This window comes from Thunnus thynnus, chromosome 3, assembly GCF_963924715.1.
Source record: "Thunnus thynnus chromosome 3, fThuThy2.1, whole genome shotgun sequence".
Taxonomy (NCBI): domain Eukaryota; kingdom Metazoa; phylum Chordata; class Actinopteri; order Scombriformes; family Scombridae; genus Thunnus; species Thunnus thynnus.
The window spans coordinates 13,083,210-13,103,361 of NC_089519.1; the positions used below are offsets into that span (position 1 = coordinate 13,083,210).

Here is a 20,152-nt window from a genome sequence, read left to right on the forward strand (position 1 = left end):
CAGTAGTCCACAGGCTGTTGGTCTGGACTGATTTTCCATGCTGATAGTAGTTTGTCCTATTGATATGGGTTGCCAGAACCTATTGCTGGGCCTCTTGTAGCCAGTAACAGGACATTTTTTACCATCATGTCGGGCATTTTAGTGTCATTAAATGGGAAATTTTTATTGGACATTTTGACCGTCATGTTGGGCATTTCAGTGTCGTTAGACGGAACATTTTTACTGTTTTAATACAATCCATGATCTTTCCCTAACCCTAACAAAGTGGTTTTTGTGTGTACACCTAACCATCCTAACCCAAACCATGGGAAGGATTGGTGTATCACCTACAAGCAAAAACGATCCTCCATTTTGAAACAATTTGAATTTGATCATGTGATCTTGCACAATTAATACCAATGCGCATGCGTAATAATTCCGTACCAACAATAAACAGACAATTGACACAGAGGAATCTGTATCAATAGCCACTGAAAAGTTCTTCAAAGCCACCAAAGTACCATAGATCTAAGTATCTGATCTAAGATCTAAGTACATCTGTGCCATCTGTAAGTTGACTGATTATATGACTTTTCACCCACTGATTCCTTTAATATTTGGACAATGAACAAGCCTACAGGTTGAGTAATTCAGTGGCAAACAAAAATTAAAAAAGAGAAATATTAACTTCAACTTGCAGAGGTTAGAGATATGTAACTGTGTTTTTACATAAATTTGTACCAAGGTCCTAAAATTAATATCAAAACAAAAAAAATGCAGATGGTGTTTGGACTTTAATTGTTCAATAAAGTATTTTGTGAAAAAAAGAGAGGGCGGAGCTTGCACGATGTCGTCACGTCCGCAAGCTATTTACGCATTTCCGCCAGTTTCAACACCGCGCCACAGGAGAAAGTAGCAGACAAACCATCGTGTTTTACAGCTCAAAGTTCTTTGTTTATATTCAGCTTCAGGTAAAAAGCTTGAGCGCCACGATGGCCGACAAGATGAGCATGTCTCTGGATGACATTATCAAGATGAATAAGAAAGGAGGCAGCGGCCGCGGCGGAGCATCGTCCGGCTCGGGGGGAAGTTCAGGTCGGGCCGGTGGATGGTCGAGGTCGGTGCGGAGTCGACAGAATAACTTCAGCCGCGAGAAAAACAACAGAACCACACCGTACACCAGGGTATGAAAGAGAAACACTTTGAACGGAAGTGAAAGTAACGTGGATAAATGTTGTTTATCGTGTTCTTTTTTACAGTCGTTATTACATGATAAGGGACTTCCGTAACTGGTGTGTTTTAATGACAGTGAGGCACCCTGAACCAGCGTCACATGTACGCAAACTACCCGAGAATTAGTTCACATCTCTACACTGAATGTTTCTTCAGCTGTGGACTGTGTACTACAACCATGTTTCACGCTCCCTTAGCAGCACTGACCAGAAGCAACAGGTCAGGCTTTTAAAAAAAATGTCCCCCGAGTGAGACTTGCTCTTTTATCAAGATGGCCGCTTTGTGCCTTTTTGAGAAGGTGTTTCAAGTGAAGTTATCCGGTGAGGAGGATAGGCTGTTGATGTTTTGCAATGTGCCAACATTACCCAGGTATTTTTAAATTCTGATAATTAATTAAATACATTTGAATTAATTAAAAGCTTCCTCTTATAATTCTTTGTTCTTTTTCCTTGAACTATTTTTATCTACTTCAGTCAGAACCTCAACGGGAGGCAAGAGTTAATGTTTTTCTCTGTTGCAGAAGAAAAGTAAATATCCCCTTTTTAATTGGACTCTTCCTGTGGGAAAACCTGGCCTGAGTCAGAAATATTTTTTTAAGGAAAAATGACCATACTGGCGGTTTATGTTATCTGACTTTTGCAAAACACCACAACAGCATAGGCTCTACAGAAAGTGCTCAGTCTTGCCAGACCCACATCTACTGGTCTCACCTTTGGTTCTTCCTTTGTATCATCATCTTGATCAAGACTGTTTACCCATCATCTATATTTGAATTGTAACATGTTGTAGCTATCTGAACATGAGCACATCCCCTTGTGAACTGTTAAAAGGCTAAAAGGAACCTGAAGATTATATCGTTTTTCTTTTGTTGCTATTTGCAGCCCAGAGAGTTACCAGACAAATGGCAGCATGACATGTTTGAGGAGCACACCAGTGGACGCAGGGCACCAGAAAGAAGTGAAGACAGTAGTGGCAAGCTGCTAGTTTCCAATCTGGACTTTGGCGTCTCCGACTCAGATATGAAGGTAATTCACTAAAAGCCTGTTAATCCACTTTGCTAGCATCAAAGTGTTGAGAGTGTGACTGACATTTCTGTTTTGCTCTCCAGGAGCTGTTTGAAGAGTTTGGAGAATTAAAGAAGATATCTGTACACTATGACCGGTCCGGCCGCAGTAAAGGAACTGCAGATGTTCACTTTGTAACAAGGGCAGATGCACTCAAAGCCATGAAGCACTACAATGGTGTCCCACTCGATGGTGAGGATTCAGTTCTCATGCTACAGTGGTGTTGTATTACTTTGGAGGCTTCTTCAAAAGCGCTTAGAAGAAATGCACCACTTCATGTGTTAATACTTTTTTTTTTCTTCTTTTAGGCCGCCCCATGAAAATCCAGCAAGTGACTTCAGAGGTCGACACACAGAGTAGACAGCCTACACAAAGGTATGTCACATAAAAGGGGTCATTCATTCTGAACGTAGGAATAAACTATAGATTTTGGGAAGCTTGATTGTGAAATATGGGGAAACAACATTTATGAACAGAGTTTGCTTTACTAATAGTCACAAATGCAAGTATCTGTAATCAGTTACTAGTAGGCTTGGGCAGTATCATGGTATTACGGTATACGAGAGTATTTAGAAATCCTGACTGTGTGATTTTTCAATACTGTCAAATACAAGCGCTCTTCTTTCTATTAAACTCTTCTGGAGATGCTGTATTGAGGTGATGTATTGTAGCACATGGCTACGCCACCAGAGGTCAGTCTCTACTCATGGATCAGGCAGCTGAGCTGAGAAAGATGGCGACTGCTAGTGAATCATGAAAATACTGCCACATATAACTTCTTGATCTTGAGATGACTTCTTCTAACTACAAAAGCAGATTATTAGCCACATAATTTTATTCAACTGCCAGTCTGCCACTTCCACCTGCACATCATCTCTGTTTAGCCCACTGATGTGTTGGCTGCAGGAAAAAAGTGTCATCAGGACCTCCAGCAAGAATCTGAGGAAGAAAGACGCTTATTTCCTTATTTTCTGTTCATTATTCTATGGACCATGAGAATTTAAACACATTAAGACTGGTCTAAGTAGGCTAATTGCAGAATAGACACACAGCATTGAAGGCTAGATAGTGTCATACATGCTAAAATGACTCTTATCACCAGCAGCAAAGCTTTTAATGTTTTGTTTTTTATCCACAAATACCGTCATATACCGATACCCCAGTGAAATGACAGGAAGGTAAAAAAAAAAAAAAAGATGCCGCCCAAGCCGAGCTTGCTAGCTTAATTTCCTGCAAAATGACATCTCATCTAAAAATGACTGGTCTTTTTGTTCTTTTGCAGTTCAAACAGAGGGTTCGACAGGAGCAGGCTTGGCCAACACAAGTTTGAAAGGAATGAACGGAGTGAAAGGAATGAACGGAGTGAAAGGAATGAAAGGAGTGAACGGAGGCAAGGTGGTGGTGGTGGCGGCGGCAGAGGTTCCAGAGGTCGGGGAAGGGGAAGTGGAAACAGGCCCCAACTTTCTGCAGAAGAGTTGGATGCCCAGTTGGATGCTTACAATGCTATGGTATGTCCTTAGCTTTTCATAAAATCCTTTATCTATACTGTATTTTTCTTCTACTGTGAAGATTTAATGCTGATCTTGTGTCTCATCTTTCAGTCTCAGATGGACACCAGTTAGAAGCACCCGGACAGAAACCTGCATCAAGTCCTGTTTTTTTTTGTTTTCTTTTGTTTTTTTAAAAATTTTAAAAATGTTTTGTTTTTATCTGGTTGATCGGACGTGATGGATTGGACCTCATTACGCTTGTTTTGAAGCCATTTTATTTTATGGACCAATGCATTCTGTTGATTTTAATATTTCTTATTTTTGTACCCATGTTTTCAGGATTTTTTTTTTTTCCTTTAGGCCATCAGCTTCCTGCAACATGATAGATTTCTTTTTTTTTTTTTTTTTTCTTCCCCAATCATGTAAACATGATTCAGTGGTTTGATAGACCGTTTAATGTGATGTTTAAATGTTACTGTACATCAATTCTGTCACTTGGTACTGTATACTTGACATATGGACATATTTCCAAGGGTTTTGTACATAAATCATTATATTGAATCATCTGGTGTTCGTTTATTTAGAAATGTTTCTTCCCAGGACATAAAATGCTGTTGCTTTTAAGTATGACAGTGTCAGTCATGTTAAAATGGACAGAAACCAAATATCACCAAATGAAAACAGAATTGTGCTGTAAGAATATTTTGCTTTTGTATCTCTTTATAACTATCAGTAACGTTGGCTTCAGAAGTGACAAAATGTTCTAGTAAAACCCAATTTAGGGATAGCCCAAATCAGTTTGCAAAACATCTTTAGCGTAAGGTTGAAAAAGGACAGGTTCACAATTTTTCAAGTATACTTTACTAACATGCCCACATACAGTCCCAGTCAAAAGTATAGACACCTTCCCATTCAACTGAAAGAGAAATTGTGTCCAAACTTTTGACTGATACTGTACACTTTCAAAGAGTTATTAGTTACTGTAATTCTTGTTGTCCATACTGGCTGTGAAGAGATCCTTTCCTAATATGATTCTAATGTCAGTGGTGGGGACAAGATTTCCAGTCCTCCTGTGGAAAAATCCATTCTATAATTTAGCTCATCCTAATATCAGAATCATCTTTATTGGCCAAGTATGTTTACACATACAAGGAATTCGACTCTGGTTTAGTGGCTCTCACTGTATTTACACAGAATACTACATCTTCAGAAATATGCACGAGGAATGACTATATACGGGAAAAACCTTTTCTGTGAACTGTAAATAGGATACCAATAGTGCAAATAAGTGAAGAGTGCCGAAATAAATATTAAATGGTAAAAAGTTAAAAGGATTGTATAGTTTTGTGTGCCCTTGACGGAGCCGTCCTTTAATTGCAGCCGTCAGAGGAGAAAACTGTGCGTCTCAGTTACAGTGTTCTAAGACTGAAGCTAGAGTAAGGCTCCATAATTTTATCTGAAAACCGATTTTTAAGTGCGCGCGGCGCCGCACCGCACCGCACCGCACCGCACGTCCCCTGCGTGCAACGTGCGCGAACATGTTCCCGGACGCACGGGGCGGCGCCGGCAGTCCCGTTGTCCGCCATACTTGCTCAGCAGCGCAGAGCTACGAACGCACTTACCGCAGAGGCTCCTGAAATCACTACTGCTTTTAATATAAAGGTAAGTCTTCTCGGTTTCTGCTGCAGCGAGCAACAGCATCTCTAGAGCATTCTTAACCGGCACACGCCGCAAAAAGGGTTTTTATTTCCCTCCTGCCCTCCGTCAAGTGATGATAACTTGTCCGGCTAATGTTAGCCCGCAGGCTGTGGTTAGCTTGGCTGGATTGTTCCCAGCAACCCAGCAGCTAGCCACTTGTCTCTCCCTTCAGTCCCACCCTGTAGGAAAGGCTCGGCGCCAAGAAAAGTTGAGACCCATTGTTAAATAGAAATCCATTTTTATCACTCGGACTCGTCAACATGTTAGCCGGTGGCGTAAAAAGCTGCCGGTATACAGGAGGAGCAAGCCTTTACATTCATGACATGTTACTGTTTCATCTCTACGGCAGCTGCGATCAGCCTCTTGATACTCTCGTGGTCAATAACGCTGCATAATATAGGCAACATTTGTAAATGATCATAACCCTGTTTTCACAGCTCATTTCTTGCCAGCAAACAGTGATTTAATTATTCGCACTGATTTCTAAAAGCTGTGATTGATAGCTTTGATGTGTCAGGAAAAAAAATCTTGAGTTTCACATTTTTGTTAATAGGAATAAATAATAATTCCTCGAAATATTTTAATAATATTTCCATATATCATTCTGTATTAGGTGATATTTAATCTTTGTGTCAGACCAACAGGAAGAAACTGGACAGATGGTGTTTCTGCTCTGCAGTTTGTTAGTGTTTAACATTGAAATGGATTTACTTTGAAGAAGCCCAGGTCAGACAGAAGAGGTAAACTTCAGTTAGTCACATTCCGGCCTCTCTTGCACTTCTCTGTTTATGTGCATTTGAAGTTTCTAGCTTCCTGTCTTATTCAGTGAGCAGTTTGCTTGCTAAAGGCTGCTTCTTTCCCCTCAGGCTGGGTGGGGTGGGCCTTTCACTTTGGATTCCAGCGCAGTCCTGAAATTTCTTTGTGTTGATGTTTTGCATGACAACACATGATGAGGCCTCTTATATATTTTGGTTGACCCATCTTTAAATCTTGGGTCTCTTGAACCCATCTGAAATATAGAAACAAAGCTCATGTGATCAAGTAGAACAGCATGGCAGATATGTCATGTTAGAAATTCACAGTGGTATGTAAAACAGTAGCAAAAAAATCCTAAACATTAATTGAGGCCAACGTCCTGCTAGCAGACATGACCACTCTATAGGATCCTTTCCACCTAAATAGAAGCACTGATTTTTCACCACAGTGACAGAGGGTTTAATGCCAGCAGTTACATAATGCGTCCACTCTGAAGCCCCCTCCCCCACCAACACCTCTCCTGTCATTACAAACAGCCTTGATGTAAAAAAAATTTCTTGCAGATATCAAATTTGGTTATGCAAAACAGTGGAGTGTATTCTGAGATCAAAGGAATGTTCAGTAAAAAGAGTCTGGACTCCTTTGCTGCAGTACCTTGTCATATGACCAATCGTCTACCAGGTCTATATCGCAATTTCAAGAGAAGAAGCACATTTTCATTATTCAGATGTACCAGGGGACTTGCTTCTAATAAGCTCTATTTGAATTTCTATCAGAAAAGTGCATATTAGTGTAATATGAAGTGAGATTTGATAACAGAAAATCAGTGTAACCAGCTGAGGTCATTTTACAAATGAATCCCTCTCTCATTTAGTCACCAGTCATTGGTTCCTCTGTTCAGGTAACAGAATTTGTGTACAATGTAGTATAGTGGTGGAAAAGTTAGGATGAAAAAAGGGAAAATTTGAGCAGGTTATTGGCTCCTGCTCAGGCACGTTTGTGACTACAGACCTACAGCTCCTCAGGTGATGGAGTCGCCTAATGCTTGCAGACATTCCTCTGACGGCTGCTAGTTTGGGCAGGTCAGAGAAGAGACTTGGGAAGAGGGTATGCTCAGAAACTCCCACGTCAAACCAGGAGGAGGAACCCATATAGAGATAATCACAGCAACCGTTTACCGTTGTTGACAAGATTATGATTGCATATGTTATGGTGACTTAAGATATGAAATATTGTACAGCTGTTTTTACTTCTATATTACAATTTGTTGCTTGATTAATAATGGAAATTGTATTGTATGTATATGCTTTGCAGCCCTATTATCATATCTTAAAACTTTCTCAATCACTTCCATGATTTACCTACCACTCTCTCTGTGGTTGCTATCATTATGTAAACTGATGTCAAATAGGTATTAAAGCATTATTACTTGATGAGAAGTGTTTGGTGGAGATGAAGGTAAAGTTAGCTCCTACAATTATGTGTCATTACAGCTAAATGTAAAATGTCTTCTGACATATCTGCAAGTCTTACACAGTTCTACATTGCCATTTGTTCAGGTCAGCTGACTAGCTGTGTATTTGGCATGACAGTGAAGGATTAAGCTCATTGCAAATGCCCAGAGAGAGTTTACATTCTTAATTCACCCTGCTTGTATTTCCACATTTGAGCAAGTTAGTGTTATACACAGAGTGACCCTTTATGTTTCTTCAGGTGTAGCAGAGCTCAGAATGTTGCCATGATTATTTACAATATCTGAATTGCTACACTTAAGTGATGAAAGATAAACCAGCAACACTAAGGAGGTGTAGGAGGATGTCACTTTAAGGAATGGACACGAATTGTAGTGATTTGATTGTCTGCACTGCATTGCTTGAGTCTCAAGTGGGGATCGGGGGCCTGTTGCGCCTGTCTAGTGCTGAGGGTGGGATGGCCTTAATGTGAATGTCAAATCTTTTGGCATAAACAAAGCTCTTCCTGCTTTTGTTACTTGTTGTGTTTCGGCAGATGGATTTTTTCCTACTACCCTCCTTAGCAAGGAATGACCTCACCATAGGGAAATACAGAATGAAGAAACCAGGTTATTCCAGGGCTAGACATTAACTTTTTGAGGAACTTGTCCATTGAACAAGTAAATTTACCTTTCACTTGTCCAGGCAAAAAAGTCACTTGTCTGGGTAAAAATGGCTCAGTACAGAGGTTAAAGACACTCTAACCTCCATTTCACTGGGACTGTAATGCTGTTCTTTAACATCTGTGATGTGAAAACATCAGATTTCCACCAAGAGAAATACATTGATCAAGGTTAAACATGAAATATAAATATGATCATATTACAGTGAGGTTTCTTATGTCCTACGTTCACAGCTATACTGCTAACTTCATGCTCTGCTCCTGTCACCAGGCTCGCCATCACACACACACACACACACACACACACACACACAGTCTCTGTCAACCGCACACTCACTACGCACACAGCCTATGCACTGATCTATCCCATTCTGAGATGGATGTATCATGGAGAAAACTGCATTTGTTTCAAGTTGCTGTTCTGAATGTATTCATTTAACTAAATAGCTGAGTAATAATTGGCACATAATGTGAAGACACACAGTATTTTTTTTGTTTGTCTGTTTGTTTGTTTTTGTTTATTATTTTTAACTTGTCTGGTGGGGCAAGTATATTTCTCTTCCACTTGTCGTCCAAAACATCCACTTGCCCCAGACAAGTGGACAAGCCTTAATGTCGAGCCCTTCATTCACTTTCAGAGTGAAACTGAAACCCATTTTCTTAATTTAACCCGCCCATCCTTTTCTTCTTTAGTCCTCATTTTATGACATGAATTGTAGTATTTTATGTATGCACAAGAATTCCTCTGCTTTTACTGCAGATTGTTCTTCACAGAATGGTATTTTCTATGCAGAACATCTGTCATGTAGCCTGATATCAAAAATAGAAATATAGTGCATTAGCTGATTTTTAAAGCCGTGTGTTGTACACTGCTGTGAGCTTATAGCATGGAAGAAGCAGTGACAGACTGAACTGTTTGTTTGGTCCATTTCATGACTCTTTTAGAGTGGTGATGTTATTTCAGAGAAGTGTGCTCAGATGTTACCACACAGCTAGATTAGGTCATCAGCCGCAGCCGTTTTATCAGCTCCACCTCAGTGCAGCTAAAGATTCAATAGGCTGCATGCTTTCCATCAGCATTCCTCACCAGCATTATTGTTGTGGTCATCTGTTTGTCCACTGATTTACAACCTCTTTCCCAAGAGCCAAGTGTCCATTACGATTACAGGAAGAATTTCCTGCGTGCTGCGCATTTAAAAATTGAAGTTTACAGCCTCTTTTTTTTTTTTCTATCCCTGACCTGCTGTCTTTTGCACACATTTATTCCCACCATTTTTCCTCCCCTGCTCTCACTCTGTCTCCAGACATGGCTGAGGATGAGGTGACTCCGGAGCAGCTAGCAGCCATTGCCGCCGAAAACGAGGAGCCGGAGCCGGTGAACTACAAGCCTCCAGCCCAAAAGAGCGTGAAAGAGATCCAGGAACTGGATAAGGATGATGAGAGCCTACGCAAATATAAGGAAGCCCTGCTTGGCTCTGGAGTTGCTGAAGTTGGTAATGCAGTGTGTGTGTTTGTGTGTGTGTGTGTGTGTGTGTGAGAGAGAGAGAGAGTGAGAGAGAGGGGGGGGGTAATTGAATGAGCAGGTGAAAGTAAGTAAGAAAATTGGAAGTTGTCAAATAAATAATTGTCACACTTTAGGTGGCATAAAACCTTAATCCAACTTTGTGTAGAACAATCTCTCTGCTTTGCTGAATGGGAAGGATGATACCTGATTGGTCAATAGAGTGTCATAGTTTGCACTTTAAAGTATGAGGTGCAATTTAATGGAGGTATAATCTAATAACGTTGGGGATTAGACTTTCTTCTAATCATTGCTTGTTTCTCGTAAATTACAACACAATTTTACCTCTTCAGCCTCTAAAAAGTAGTTAAAGTTATAATCTTGAAGATTTTCATTTAAATAAATGTCTGTTGAGTCACTATCTATCGCCGAGTGCACTGATGTATGCTCTTGCATTTGCAGTATTTTGATCATTTTGATTGATGCATTCAAATCACATGTGGCGCAGTTAGTGATGCGTTTTCCATCACCCAGTGCTTGATCTGCCAGAGAGGGTAGGCTAACACAACAGACTCATTCTTTAATGCGTTTGTGCTGGCATGACATCACACAGCAACACTGTTTGGATCTCTGGGAGTGAAGCTGAGTGAGGTCCAAAAACCCACCAGCAATTACCGCTTATCGCCATATGGTGCTGCCAAAGAGAACAAAATGGAGATCTTCGAGATTGTTACTCTAAAGTCCATGTAAAGCAATAATAAATATGTTTTCTGAGTTTGTGTGTAATTGTAAATGTGTAATTAACCACCCAGTCAAATTTGAACGATCAAAAAAAATCGCCAAGTATAAAAAAAAAATTTCAAAAAGTTTTCAAAATCGTGGAAAAATAAGCAGTATTCTCTGGTCTGAAATGCTGCTGTCGTGTCAACTGAAGACACTGAAAGCACGGCCCAACTGAACAGCCTCTGAGTTAACAATGCTGATACCAAACTCCTGTATAAAAATACACAATTTAAAATAGGCCTTGTTTGTGGGTGTAAGGTCAGGAACATGGATGATATTTTAAACATAAAGTAACGTTAGGAGCCACTGTTTAATTTGGCACAAATTTTGTCGGTAAATGTGGACTAGTGTCAGTAAACATGTAACTTAAATGACAAGTTAACAAGCGATCCATCGCCAATCATTATGTTAGATTGTCATTTTTTTGAATGGAGTTCGGTGCATTTAACATTACTCACTCCTCTGCTGAAACGTCCTTGGGGGTCAGGTCATTGTGTCCATCATCCGTGGAGTAAAAGCTTCTCACACTGTGCTTTTTGGTGAAGTGCTGCCTGGTAAATGCTCTCCCTCTGGCTGGAGACCACCCAGCCGCACAACTGGTGCTGAAGCAGAAGCCGCTGGCGGCTCCACCCGTCAACGGATGCTTCACCTGGGTTTAAAATGAATTAAATTAAATTAATTAAATTAAAATAAAAATTCTTTGAGCACTAACCTTGACTGAAGATGGCCCCATTTACCAGTAACAGCATATTATCTGAAGTGAATCCCAGTTGTCTGCGATTTTTTTGTTTGTAAAACTACTCAGTGTAAAAATAGTAACTATGAGAATGTGCGCTCTAGTGTTAATATAGAGGGGCAAAGGTCATGCTAGTCACCCCTTTACATCATCGATCCACCATTTAAGACCTGCCCAAAAAATCCTGAACACAGAAATGTAAAAAAAACATTCTAACGGTCCAACTCCACAATTCAGTACTACATAGTTGAGTCTTTTCACATGTTTTCAGCAATTATTTTCTAAGATGTATAATGTGTTAAAAAGAAATCTCTGATTTTCAGCCTTTGGTTGATCTGGATACAGCTCATAGACATGTGCAAAAAGGTTGAGAACCACTGATCTAAAAGTTCTGAGGTGTAGCTGAAGTTTGTGAGGAGAGGTACTTCAAGGCTTGTTTGTGTCACAGTATTTTGTTATGATGGAATTAACTTCATACAGTATATGAGTTAGGAAAAACAGAAGAAGAAGTCTGATATTATGCCATAAAACATGCTGATGTCAGAGTCTTTATTTTCTACTGAGATGGTAATTGGAGGTGAATTTACCCACAACATTGAGCTTTGGATCTTTTTCCTCTTTGTTAAAAACATGAGAGCTGAAACCGTCAATTTATTGATTAGCAGATTGACAAAATTGTTCAATGGCTTGAGACATTTTTCATGTCATATATTTGCTGGTTTCAGCTTTTCCAATGTGGACTGTTGATTGGATGAAACAAGCAATTTCAAGAGGTCATCATGGGCTCTAAGAAATTGCTATCATCATAGACTAAATCGTAAATGGAAAAAATAATTGGCAGTTAAATTGATAATAAAAATAATTGTTAGTTGCAGCCCAAATAAAAATGTCCTCACTGTCGAGTGAAAGTGGCACAACACCAGGTCCAACTGGTCTTTTGAGTTTTTCAGATCAGATCAGATGTTATCTTTTAGATTATCAGAGGGAGTAGTGTGTGTTTAGTCTACATTTTCTAGTATGTTGAACCCCTGATAATCAGTATGTCGTCTCTGGGAGAAGAGAGAAGGTTTCTTCATTGGGACTGGGAATAAACTGAAGTCTAATTAATGCAGAGGCTGTCCCAACTACAGCAGAGCTGTCCTGATTTCAGCTCCCCTGAGCTCACGCACTTGGACAGCTGCTTGTTAGAGGACACAGATCTTGCGCAGTCCTGTTGAAAATGTTTTGAGCCTGGCCTAAGCTGAAATTATTATTAAATAGTACCACATATGAGGTGCTCCACTGCACATATTTTATACTAGCGGTGCTACAATTAACCACTTAGTCTTCATCCTTCAAGAATACAGCTGGGTTAATGGCTTCACACGTGTTGAGCTGCTGTTACTAAGTTACTGTCAACACACACACACACATACCGGCTAACACGCTAACGGTCTCAGAAAGCTGTCTGGAGTTGGACTTGTTCTGTTTTTGCGCACTTTGTCCTTTTATTTCCAACTCTCGTCCCAAATTCATCCCAAAATTGATTTAACGTTACATCCTCCCCGGGATGATGGAAGGTCTGCTCGAGCTTGAACATAATTGCTAATAACTTATTTGAAGAGTTGGGTCTCTGAGATTGTGTTAAGAACATAGATTGACTAACTTATTAGAATTAACTTAAATGCATCAGTTTTGGACAAATTTGTGCAGATGATACTAACCAAACGTGATCTCCAGACTGATTTGGCCAGCCTTCTTTGTGGGGAAAAACCGGAAAAACCAACAACCATACATACCCCTTCCTCTTCTTCTTTGGTTTTACTGGCAGACTATAACCCAGCGTTAAAGGTGCATGTTGCTACCTGCTGTACCGAGTGTGTAACATCATGCTATTCACAGACAGCTCTGTTGCTATGTGTTTGTGTGTGTGAGAGAGAGAGAAAATAGAAAATCAATATGTGGCAGGCAATGTTGATATTGAGGCAGGCTGCAACAAATATATGAATTAATGGGAAACCCTGCACTACGCAGTTAATAAGGAGCAGTAAATATACAAAAATCAAACCTCTGGTTTGAAAATGTCTGTTTTTTCATTCTGTCTCAGATCCCACTGCTCCCAATGTTCAGGTGACCCGGATGTCTCTGATCTGTGAAAGCGCCCCAAACCCTCTGGTCCTGGACCTGCAAGGTGAGTCTTTGTTCACACCGTTATATGCAGCAAAAATAGATATTAACCACTTTCTAACCTAAATATGTGCCTTTTGTCAAACATTCATAGTAGAACTGAGAATCGACAGTACGTTATTCCCCCATATTCTCCAGATATAATTTCAATGCAGAAATGCTGCCTTCTGTACCTTTGTCCTTATTCTACATCCAATTTCGAAACACAAGTAACTATATTTGTCCCAGTCAAATATAGCATCACTATTGACCCCCGCGCTGGCTCTGTTTTAAGACTGTATTCATGATATTCCCAGTGATGATCTAGTGGTTAAGACTCCCACCTCTGGATCCGCTCATGCCCCAGCTGGCCTAGATTTGAATCCACATAGAACATTCTGTCCTGTGTCTCTTCTTTCCCTGTATCAGTCTAGCTTTTCCTACTGTATCAGCTAAAAATAATGACTGCCCATTCTGTAAATAAAATTAAAACAGTTTGACTGGCTATGGGTTTTCCAGTCAGTATCCCCACCACTGATAGCTCAAAGACACAGATAGCTCATGCTAATGCTGAGATTCAGCTCTTAAAATCCGACCACATTCTCATTAAGTATTTGGTTTGAATTGTAGTCGTTAAGGTTGAAAATACCCCCAAAAACACAATATTCAGACCAGCATGGGATACTTAAATTCATTATATACATTAAAGCCTTTTAGGGTCAGCTTCTCAAAGCAGAAAGATTTGTGTTTGTCTCTCCTCTGATCTTAAGAACCATGAAGATTAAGCCAAATTTGAAATTACTGTGTTTTGATGGAGATGTTTGGACTGAAAAAGAGACGTGCACAAGTGGAAAGGGAGATTGAAAATGTTAGAAAGGTTATCAGATTCTTTGGAAAACGTTTTTGGTGTTATTCCATTAACTCTGGATAATCCACAGATCTTGCTGTACATAGTGAATATTCACATCAAAATTTTTTGCAGGGCTTTTGTATTGTATTGTGTTATATTTGATTGTACAGGACATTCAATAAACTACCTCAGTGTGTGTATAGCCAGTGTTCCCTAAAATGGAATAATGAAGCAGTTTTACATAAAGACAAGGATACAAATGATATCTGATTGTGAAATGAAAACTGACTGTTTTGTTTGGGTGAAATGCATCTTTAAGGTGTATGTGAAGTTAAAGTTAAACCCTGCTGAGGATGAGTCATACAAACTTTGATTACTTCCAGTAAAGGAATCACTGCAGTGTCTGTGTAACAGCCCCTTGTGATGTAGGGACCCTCGGGAAGAACGCATTCTCTGCCCAGCAGGAACATGCTGGAAGCTAACAGTCAAATCAAGAGCCTGTTTTTAGAGGCTTGGGAACTACAGGACAGTGAGTCTCAACATGGTGGCTGCCAAAAAAAAATTTTCAGAGGCTTGTTGACTTATGGAATAGAAAAAGAAATCCTGATTTATTATTATCATGTCTATAGTATCTGGTGTTTCTCTCTAACAGTTTAGGCCTCATAATCACAGTGTGAGTGCAAGTGTTTTAGCACTCTGTATATGCAACCTGATACACTTTACTGAAAGCCTCCATTTAGCATTCATAAGCAGTATGTAAACCGTTAATAAATGTTTTATAATACACTATATTTGTCAACAACTATAACTCCTCCCGTGGACACCCATAACTAATGATTATTTTTTATTATTGATGAAACTGCCAATTATTGTCTCGATTAATTGAGTAATCATGTGTTGTATAAATCCTCAGAAAGCAGTGAAAAAAGCCCATCACAATATACTACAGCACAAGATACAGTAACATCATGAAATGACTTGTTTTGTCTGACCAACAGTCCCAAACCACAAAACATTCAATTAACTAACATGTAAGACCAAGAAAAGCAGCAATTTCTCACATTTGAGAACCCAGAACCATCAAATATTTGCCATTTTTGCTTGAAAAATTACTTGAATGATTAATCGATTAACAAAATAGTTGGCGATTAATTTCTTTTCGATTGACTAATTGATTTGACTAATTGTTGCAGCTCTAAACTTGGTGCTGGTAAAACAGTTGTAAAAATATAGAATATGTCTCATGGGAGAAGTTATAATTGTCAACAATGGTGCCAGGGGCTACGTGTTTATATGCATGCAGCAGATTTTTACATGACAATTAACTGTTGTTAATTGCCAACCAATTAATAACCTTGTTAGTTTTGAGAATTATTTAACATTTAATATTTAAATTTCATCGTAAGCCACCAAAAACAAAAACAGCATGCATATCAGTGATATAATGTTGAATATATACAGATCAGAAGGCTGTGAGTGTCTTGCTCTTCATGGTGATACAGTCCAGTCACAGCTCTCCAGCCAGAATGAAATGCTTTCACATCACAGTGTCCTACTCATCTCTGATGCTCATCACTCATAGTTGATCAATAATTTAAAGGAAATATTAAAGAGCTTCCTTAATGTTTCCTTGTAAAGATCTTCACACTACTTGATGATGGCGGGCTTTCCTGTTGCTCGTAGCAAAATATTCCCAAAGTGAAACAAGAAATGATAAAGAGCTTTGAATTTTAACAGCCAACCAAGGGCATTGGATGGTCCCTCAGCTGACAACAAGAAACATCTTATGTCTTCCAAATTTTATTCAGCTGACTCAAAAGAGAAGAATGAGTCATCAGACTCTAGTCTGTATGAGCTACGATCATGTAAAGAAGGCAGTTTAAAACACCTCCATCTGTTTCATAGAAGTTATCTTTGTGTTCCAACGGTCAAGGAGTTAACTGGAACTTGGTGTTGTTGGATTTTGTCCTGGATTTTCCCAACGAATGAATCATTATGACTATGATGAACTTAATATTCATACTTGTGCATTTTCTTCTCTTTTATTTTCTAACAGGGGACCTGGAAGCCTTTAAGAAGCAGGCCTTTGTGCTGAAGGAGGGAGTTGAATACAAAATAAAGATCAGCTTTAAGGTGAGGGCTGCTGTAGCTACAGATATATACAGAAATATGGTCATAGCCTGTTTCCCTGGAATAGGAGCAAACAATATCTGTCCCTTTTTATTTGTTGCAATTGTGAAAATGTGATTATCCCAATACACTAATTGGAGGTGATTGATGAATTTGACATTCATCATGTTATTTTGAAATCACAGACCCAGGCTGTGCTATTTAGGCTGGCCTATAGTACTAAGCTTATATTTTCTTGACTGCTGTAGAAAGCAACATTAATGAGCTGTTAGGAGACGTTCTACATCTATAAAGTCAGACTGGGCTGACAGTGGATTGTGCTGCAAGAAGCTGTTTAATCCTGTTTTCTGGAGTTTCAGTTTGCACCATCAGACCTGCTGCAAACACTGTCACTACTACTAGCTACAATATATAGGAAGCTCATCCACTCAAATGTGGCAAGTGGCAAATTTAGCAAAAACTGAAGTTAATTAATTATTTTGTAATTTGTTAATCCATCCCTCAATTTTCTGCCACTCTGGGTCTAGGTCACATTATTATATTAATAGAAATTATTGTTATATACAGTTGGGAAGTACTGACAAAAATGGGACATGAAAGTCAGTAAATTACTAAATAATTGTAGACCTTAGTGTCTCCGCTGGTTTTCTGTCACTTTTTGGACTTTGTGATTGTGAAAAGGCAGTAGTGCAGCAGAGAGGCTGCTCTACTGCTGGAGATATAACGTTAACGTTGAACACAGCGGAGCACTCCTCGTCCTCCTCATGTTGTTATTCTCATACAGGCAGGAGACTGTAAGATGCTTTCACATTAGTTCACTCATTAATTAGTGTAGTTAACATTTGGCTGTGGACCATTTATCTTATCTACCAGTTATATTTCATATATTCATCAGCATGCAAAGTCATTGATAAACAGCTGAGATAACAAAACAGTCGCGATAACACTGAAAACCTGTGTAGGCCTACTTTTTTCCACAGAGAAAATTGATCAGGAATCGATAAAGAATCAGACCGATAAGCAGAATCGATAATGGCATTGGTATCAATAAAATTTTATAAATTCCTATCCCTAATTCTGTATGGTATTAAAATGTCTAATAAGTCATAATTAGGAGGAAACTGCAGAAACTCAAGTCTGTGTGTTGAAGATTTTGCTTCTCATTTAGCATATCTCTGTTTATGTGAACAGATAACTGAACAAGCATGAAATAGTGATTTGATCGCAGGTCATAAATCTGTTTACCGGGTGTCAATAAAATCACCGTTTAAAGATTTCAAAGTCAATATAAAATCAACACAAGAACAAGCAAAATACATTAAAACTATATCATACTACAACAAACAATCCCAGGAAATATCCAGTCTCATCTCATGATATTGATATTATTTATTTTCCAGCTTTACTCACAGCAAACATTCATCTGCAGCACTTGAGTTGTGGTAGAAGTAAAAGAGGTGAAAAGAATGATTTTTGTTTTTTCAAAAATGTATGTAAGAGTATTAACATACTTCATTAATTAGTAGTCATTGTTTAAATGTCAATGCATCTCACATGCCACACATCTGTCTCACTGCTGGAAACAGGCAGCAGGTCTTGGGGGATGTCACTTTTGTCCTGATTCTTACAATAATAGCAGCACTTATGTGACAACATTTTCCTGCTTTAAGCTGTGTATTTATCTTTTCTGATAAATATTTGCCCTATTTCCTTGTCTTGAGGATCCCCCAATAGACCAATAGATTCCAAAATAACATGCTGTACTTTTGGGATATTAGTCACGGTCACGTGTTATTCTAAAACAGGGTATTATCAACCTCGGCAGAAGCTTTTAATAAAGTTTTAGGGACAATTTAGCCTCGAGCCATTCTTAATTTCTACCCTGTTATCACTCTAACACTGGTTGTTGTGGCAGATGTCTCTAACAATGTTTTTGTCTCCGCAGGTGAACAGGGAGATTGTTTCAGGTCTGAAGTATGTGCAGCAGACATACAGGAAAGGAATGAAGAGTGAGTGAACAGTGTTTGTTGACCTGTTGGAAGTTATGTCCACAAACACACCACTTCGTCCTCTGAATGTTAAATATCTAACAAATAATGACCTGGTTCCAGTCAGGTCTGCCACCCTGCTGTTGGCAAAAACAATGAAATGTCAAGTATCAACTGACCATGTGAGAATCCTGGAAACAACTTTTCATTATCGTCCCACATCGGTTTGTTTATTATAAATGTCCTGCGCTCCCTTGAGAGAAATATAACCCGTGTACCCAAAGTGGAGACATTTATATATTTACAAGAAGATCTCAAGAAAGCAAAACAGACAATAGCCTTTCTTGCAAATTTAAGATTTGTGTTTGTGTGCATAGACGAGGATTTCATGTCCACATTTGCCCTTCCTTTTTCTCTCTGACCACAGTATCCTTTCTTCTTTGTGCACAGTTGATAAATCAGACTACATGGTGGGCAGCTACGGGCCTCGTCCCGCCGAATACGACTTCCTGACCACGATGGAGGAGGCCCCTAAGGGTGTTCTGGCCCGCGGCAACTACGTCATCAAATCCAAGTTCACCGATGACGACAAGCACGACCACCTGTCCTGGGAGTGGAACCTCAACATCAAGAAAGACTGGAAAGACTAAAAGAGGCCTTTGTGTTGGGGGGCGAGGGAAACAAATCCCTCAGCCCTGTGTGTTCCTCAGCACCCCCCCCCCCCCTCATCCCTGCCCCGTGTCCCTCATTTCTGCCTTGTTTGTCCTCTGTTGTGCATTTCATGCTCTCATGCCTTAGTTCCCACCTTCGCTGTCTTAACACCTCAGCGTCCCTCCCACCTCTCTGTCCACATCAGTAGCAGCAGCGGTAGCAGCAGTCCCCCATCAACCCCAAACCCCCACCCACCCACCCACCCACGCCCTGCCCACCCGTCCGTCCGTCCATCTCCTCCCTCCTTAAGGTTTCATTGGTTGCACACCCATTCACCAATCTGCCATCCTCACTCACTCACTCACTCACTCACTCACTCACTGAGCTGTGCCATGTAGCACCTTACTCCCTCACACCCCAGCCCCTCCCCCGTTGTTTGTTTCTTTTGTCCCAGTCGTTTGCTGCTTGAAGAGATTAACCCCCGCCTTCCACCTCTCCAGAATGGTGTCTTCCTCTCTCAGTATGAAGTACATGTGGAAAAGCAACTGTACAATCAACTTTTGTTTGCCTTTTTTATATAATTGTATCAATGGTTGTGTATTGTGACTGTATTCACATCACTGTTAATCAGCTGTTGTGTTCATAGCAGGCCCCACCACATCCACCTGCCCCCCCCCCCCCCCCCCTCCTCGCTACATTCAGCATTCCTTTGCTTGCCTACTTGCTTGCTGTCTTTTGATATAATTACCAATACCTGCCTTGTAAAAAAGAACAATTCATTCAGAGCTGCTCTACGCCGCCTCCCTCCCTTTCCCTAAATGTATTCACCCACTCCCCTTCAAATAGGGACTGGGGCCAAAGTGAACAAGGGAGTAAAAAGTATAGTAAGGGTAAAAAAGAAGCTGCCTTATGTATCGACTAAACTTCTTAATGTCTATCCTGTCCTGAGGAGGACAGGAGCTCTGCAGAATTAGCATGCCTTGTGTGTATTTGCTATCAGGTAGTCTGTATATCA

General features: G+C 39.8%; 2 protein-coding genes across 2 annotated transcripts; both read left to right on the plus strand.

Moving 5' to 3' along the window:
• Window positions 1–850: 850 nt before the first annotated feature.
• Window positions 851–3,948, plus strand: LOC137179542 (aly/REF export factor 2-like). Its single transcript, XM_067584303.1, has 6 exons — window positions 851–1,163; window positions 2,094–2,237; window positions 2,321–2,468; window positions 2,585–2,651; window positions 3,559–3,784; window positions 3,878–3,948. The coding sequence occupies exons 1-6, from the start codon at window positions 972–974 to the stop codon at window positions 3,896–3,898; spliced, it is 798 nt and encodes a 265-aa protein (XP_067440404.1). The 5' UTR covers window positions 851–971; the 3' UTR covers window positions 3,899–3,948.
• A 1,378-nt stretch (window positions 3,949–5,326) lies between these two features.
• Window positions 5,327–19,276, plus strand: LOC137179543 (rho GDP-dissociation inhibitor 1-like). Its single transcript, XM_067584304.1, has 6 exons — window positions 5,327–5,428; window positions 9,658–9,846; window positions 13,460–13,543; window positions 16,425–16,501; window positions 18,444–18,507; window positions 18,937–19,276. The coding sequence occupies exons 2-6, from the start codon at window positions 9,660–9,662 to the stop codon at window positions 19,134–19,136; spliced, it is 612 nt and encodes a 203-aa protein (XP_067440405.1). The 5' UTR covers window positions 5,327–5,428; window positions 9,658–9,659; the 3' UTR covers window positions 19,137–19,276.
• Window positions 19,277–20,152: the final 876 nt, after the last annotated feature.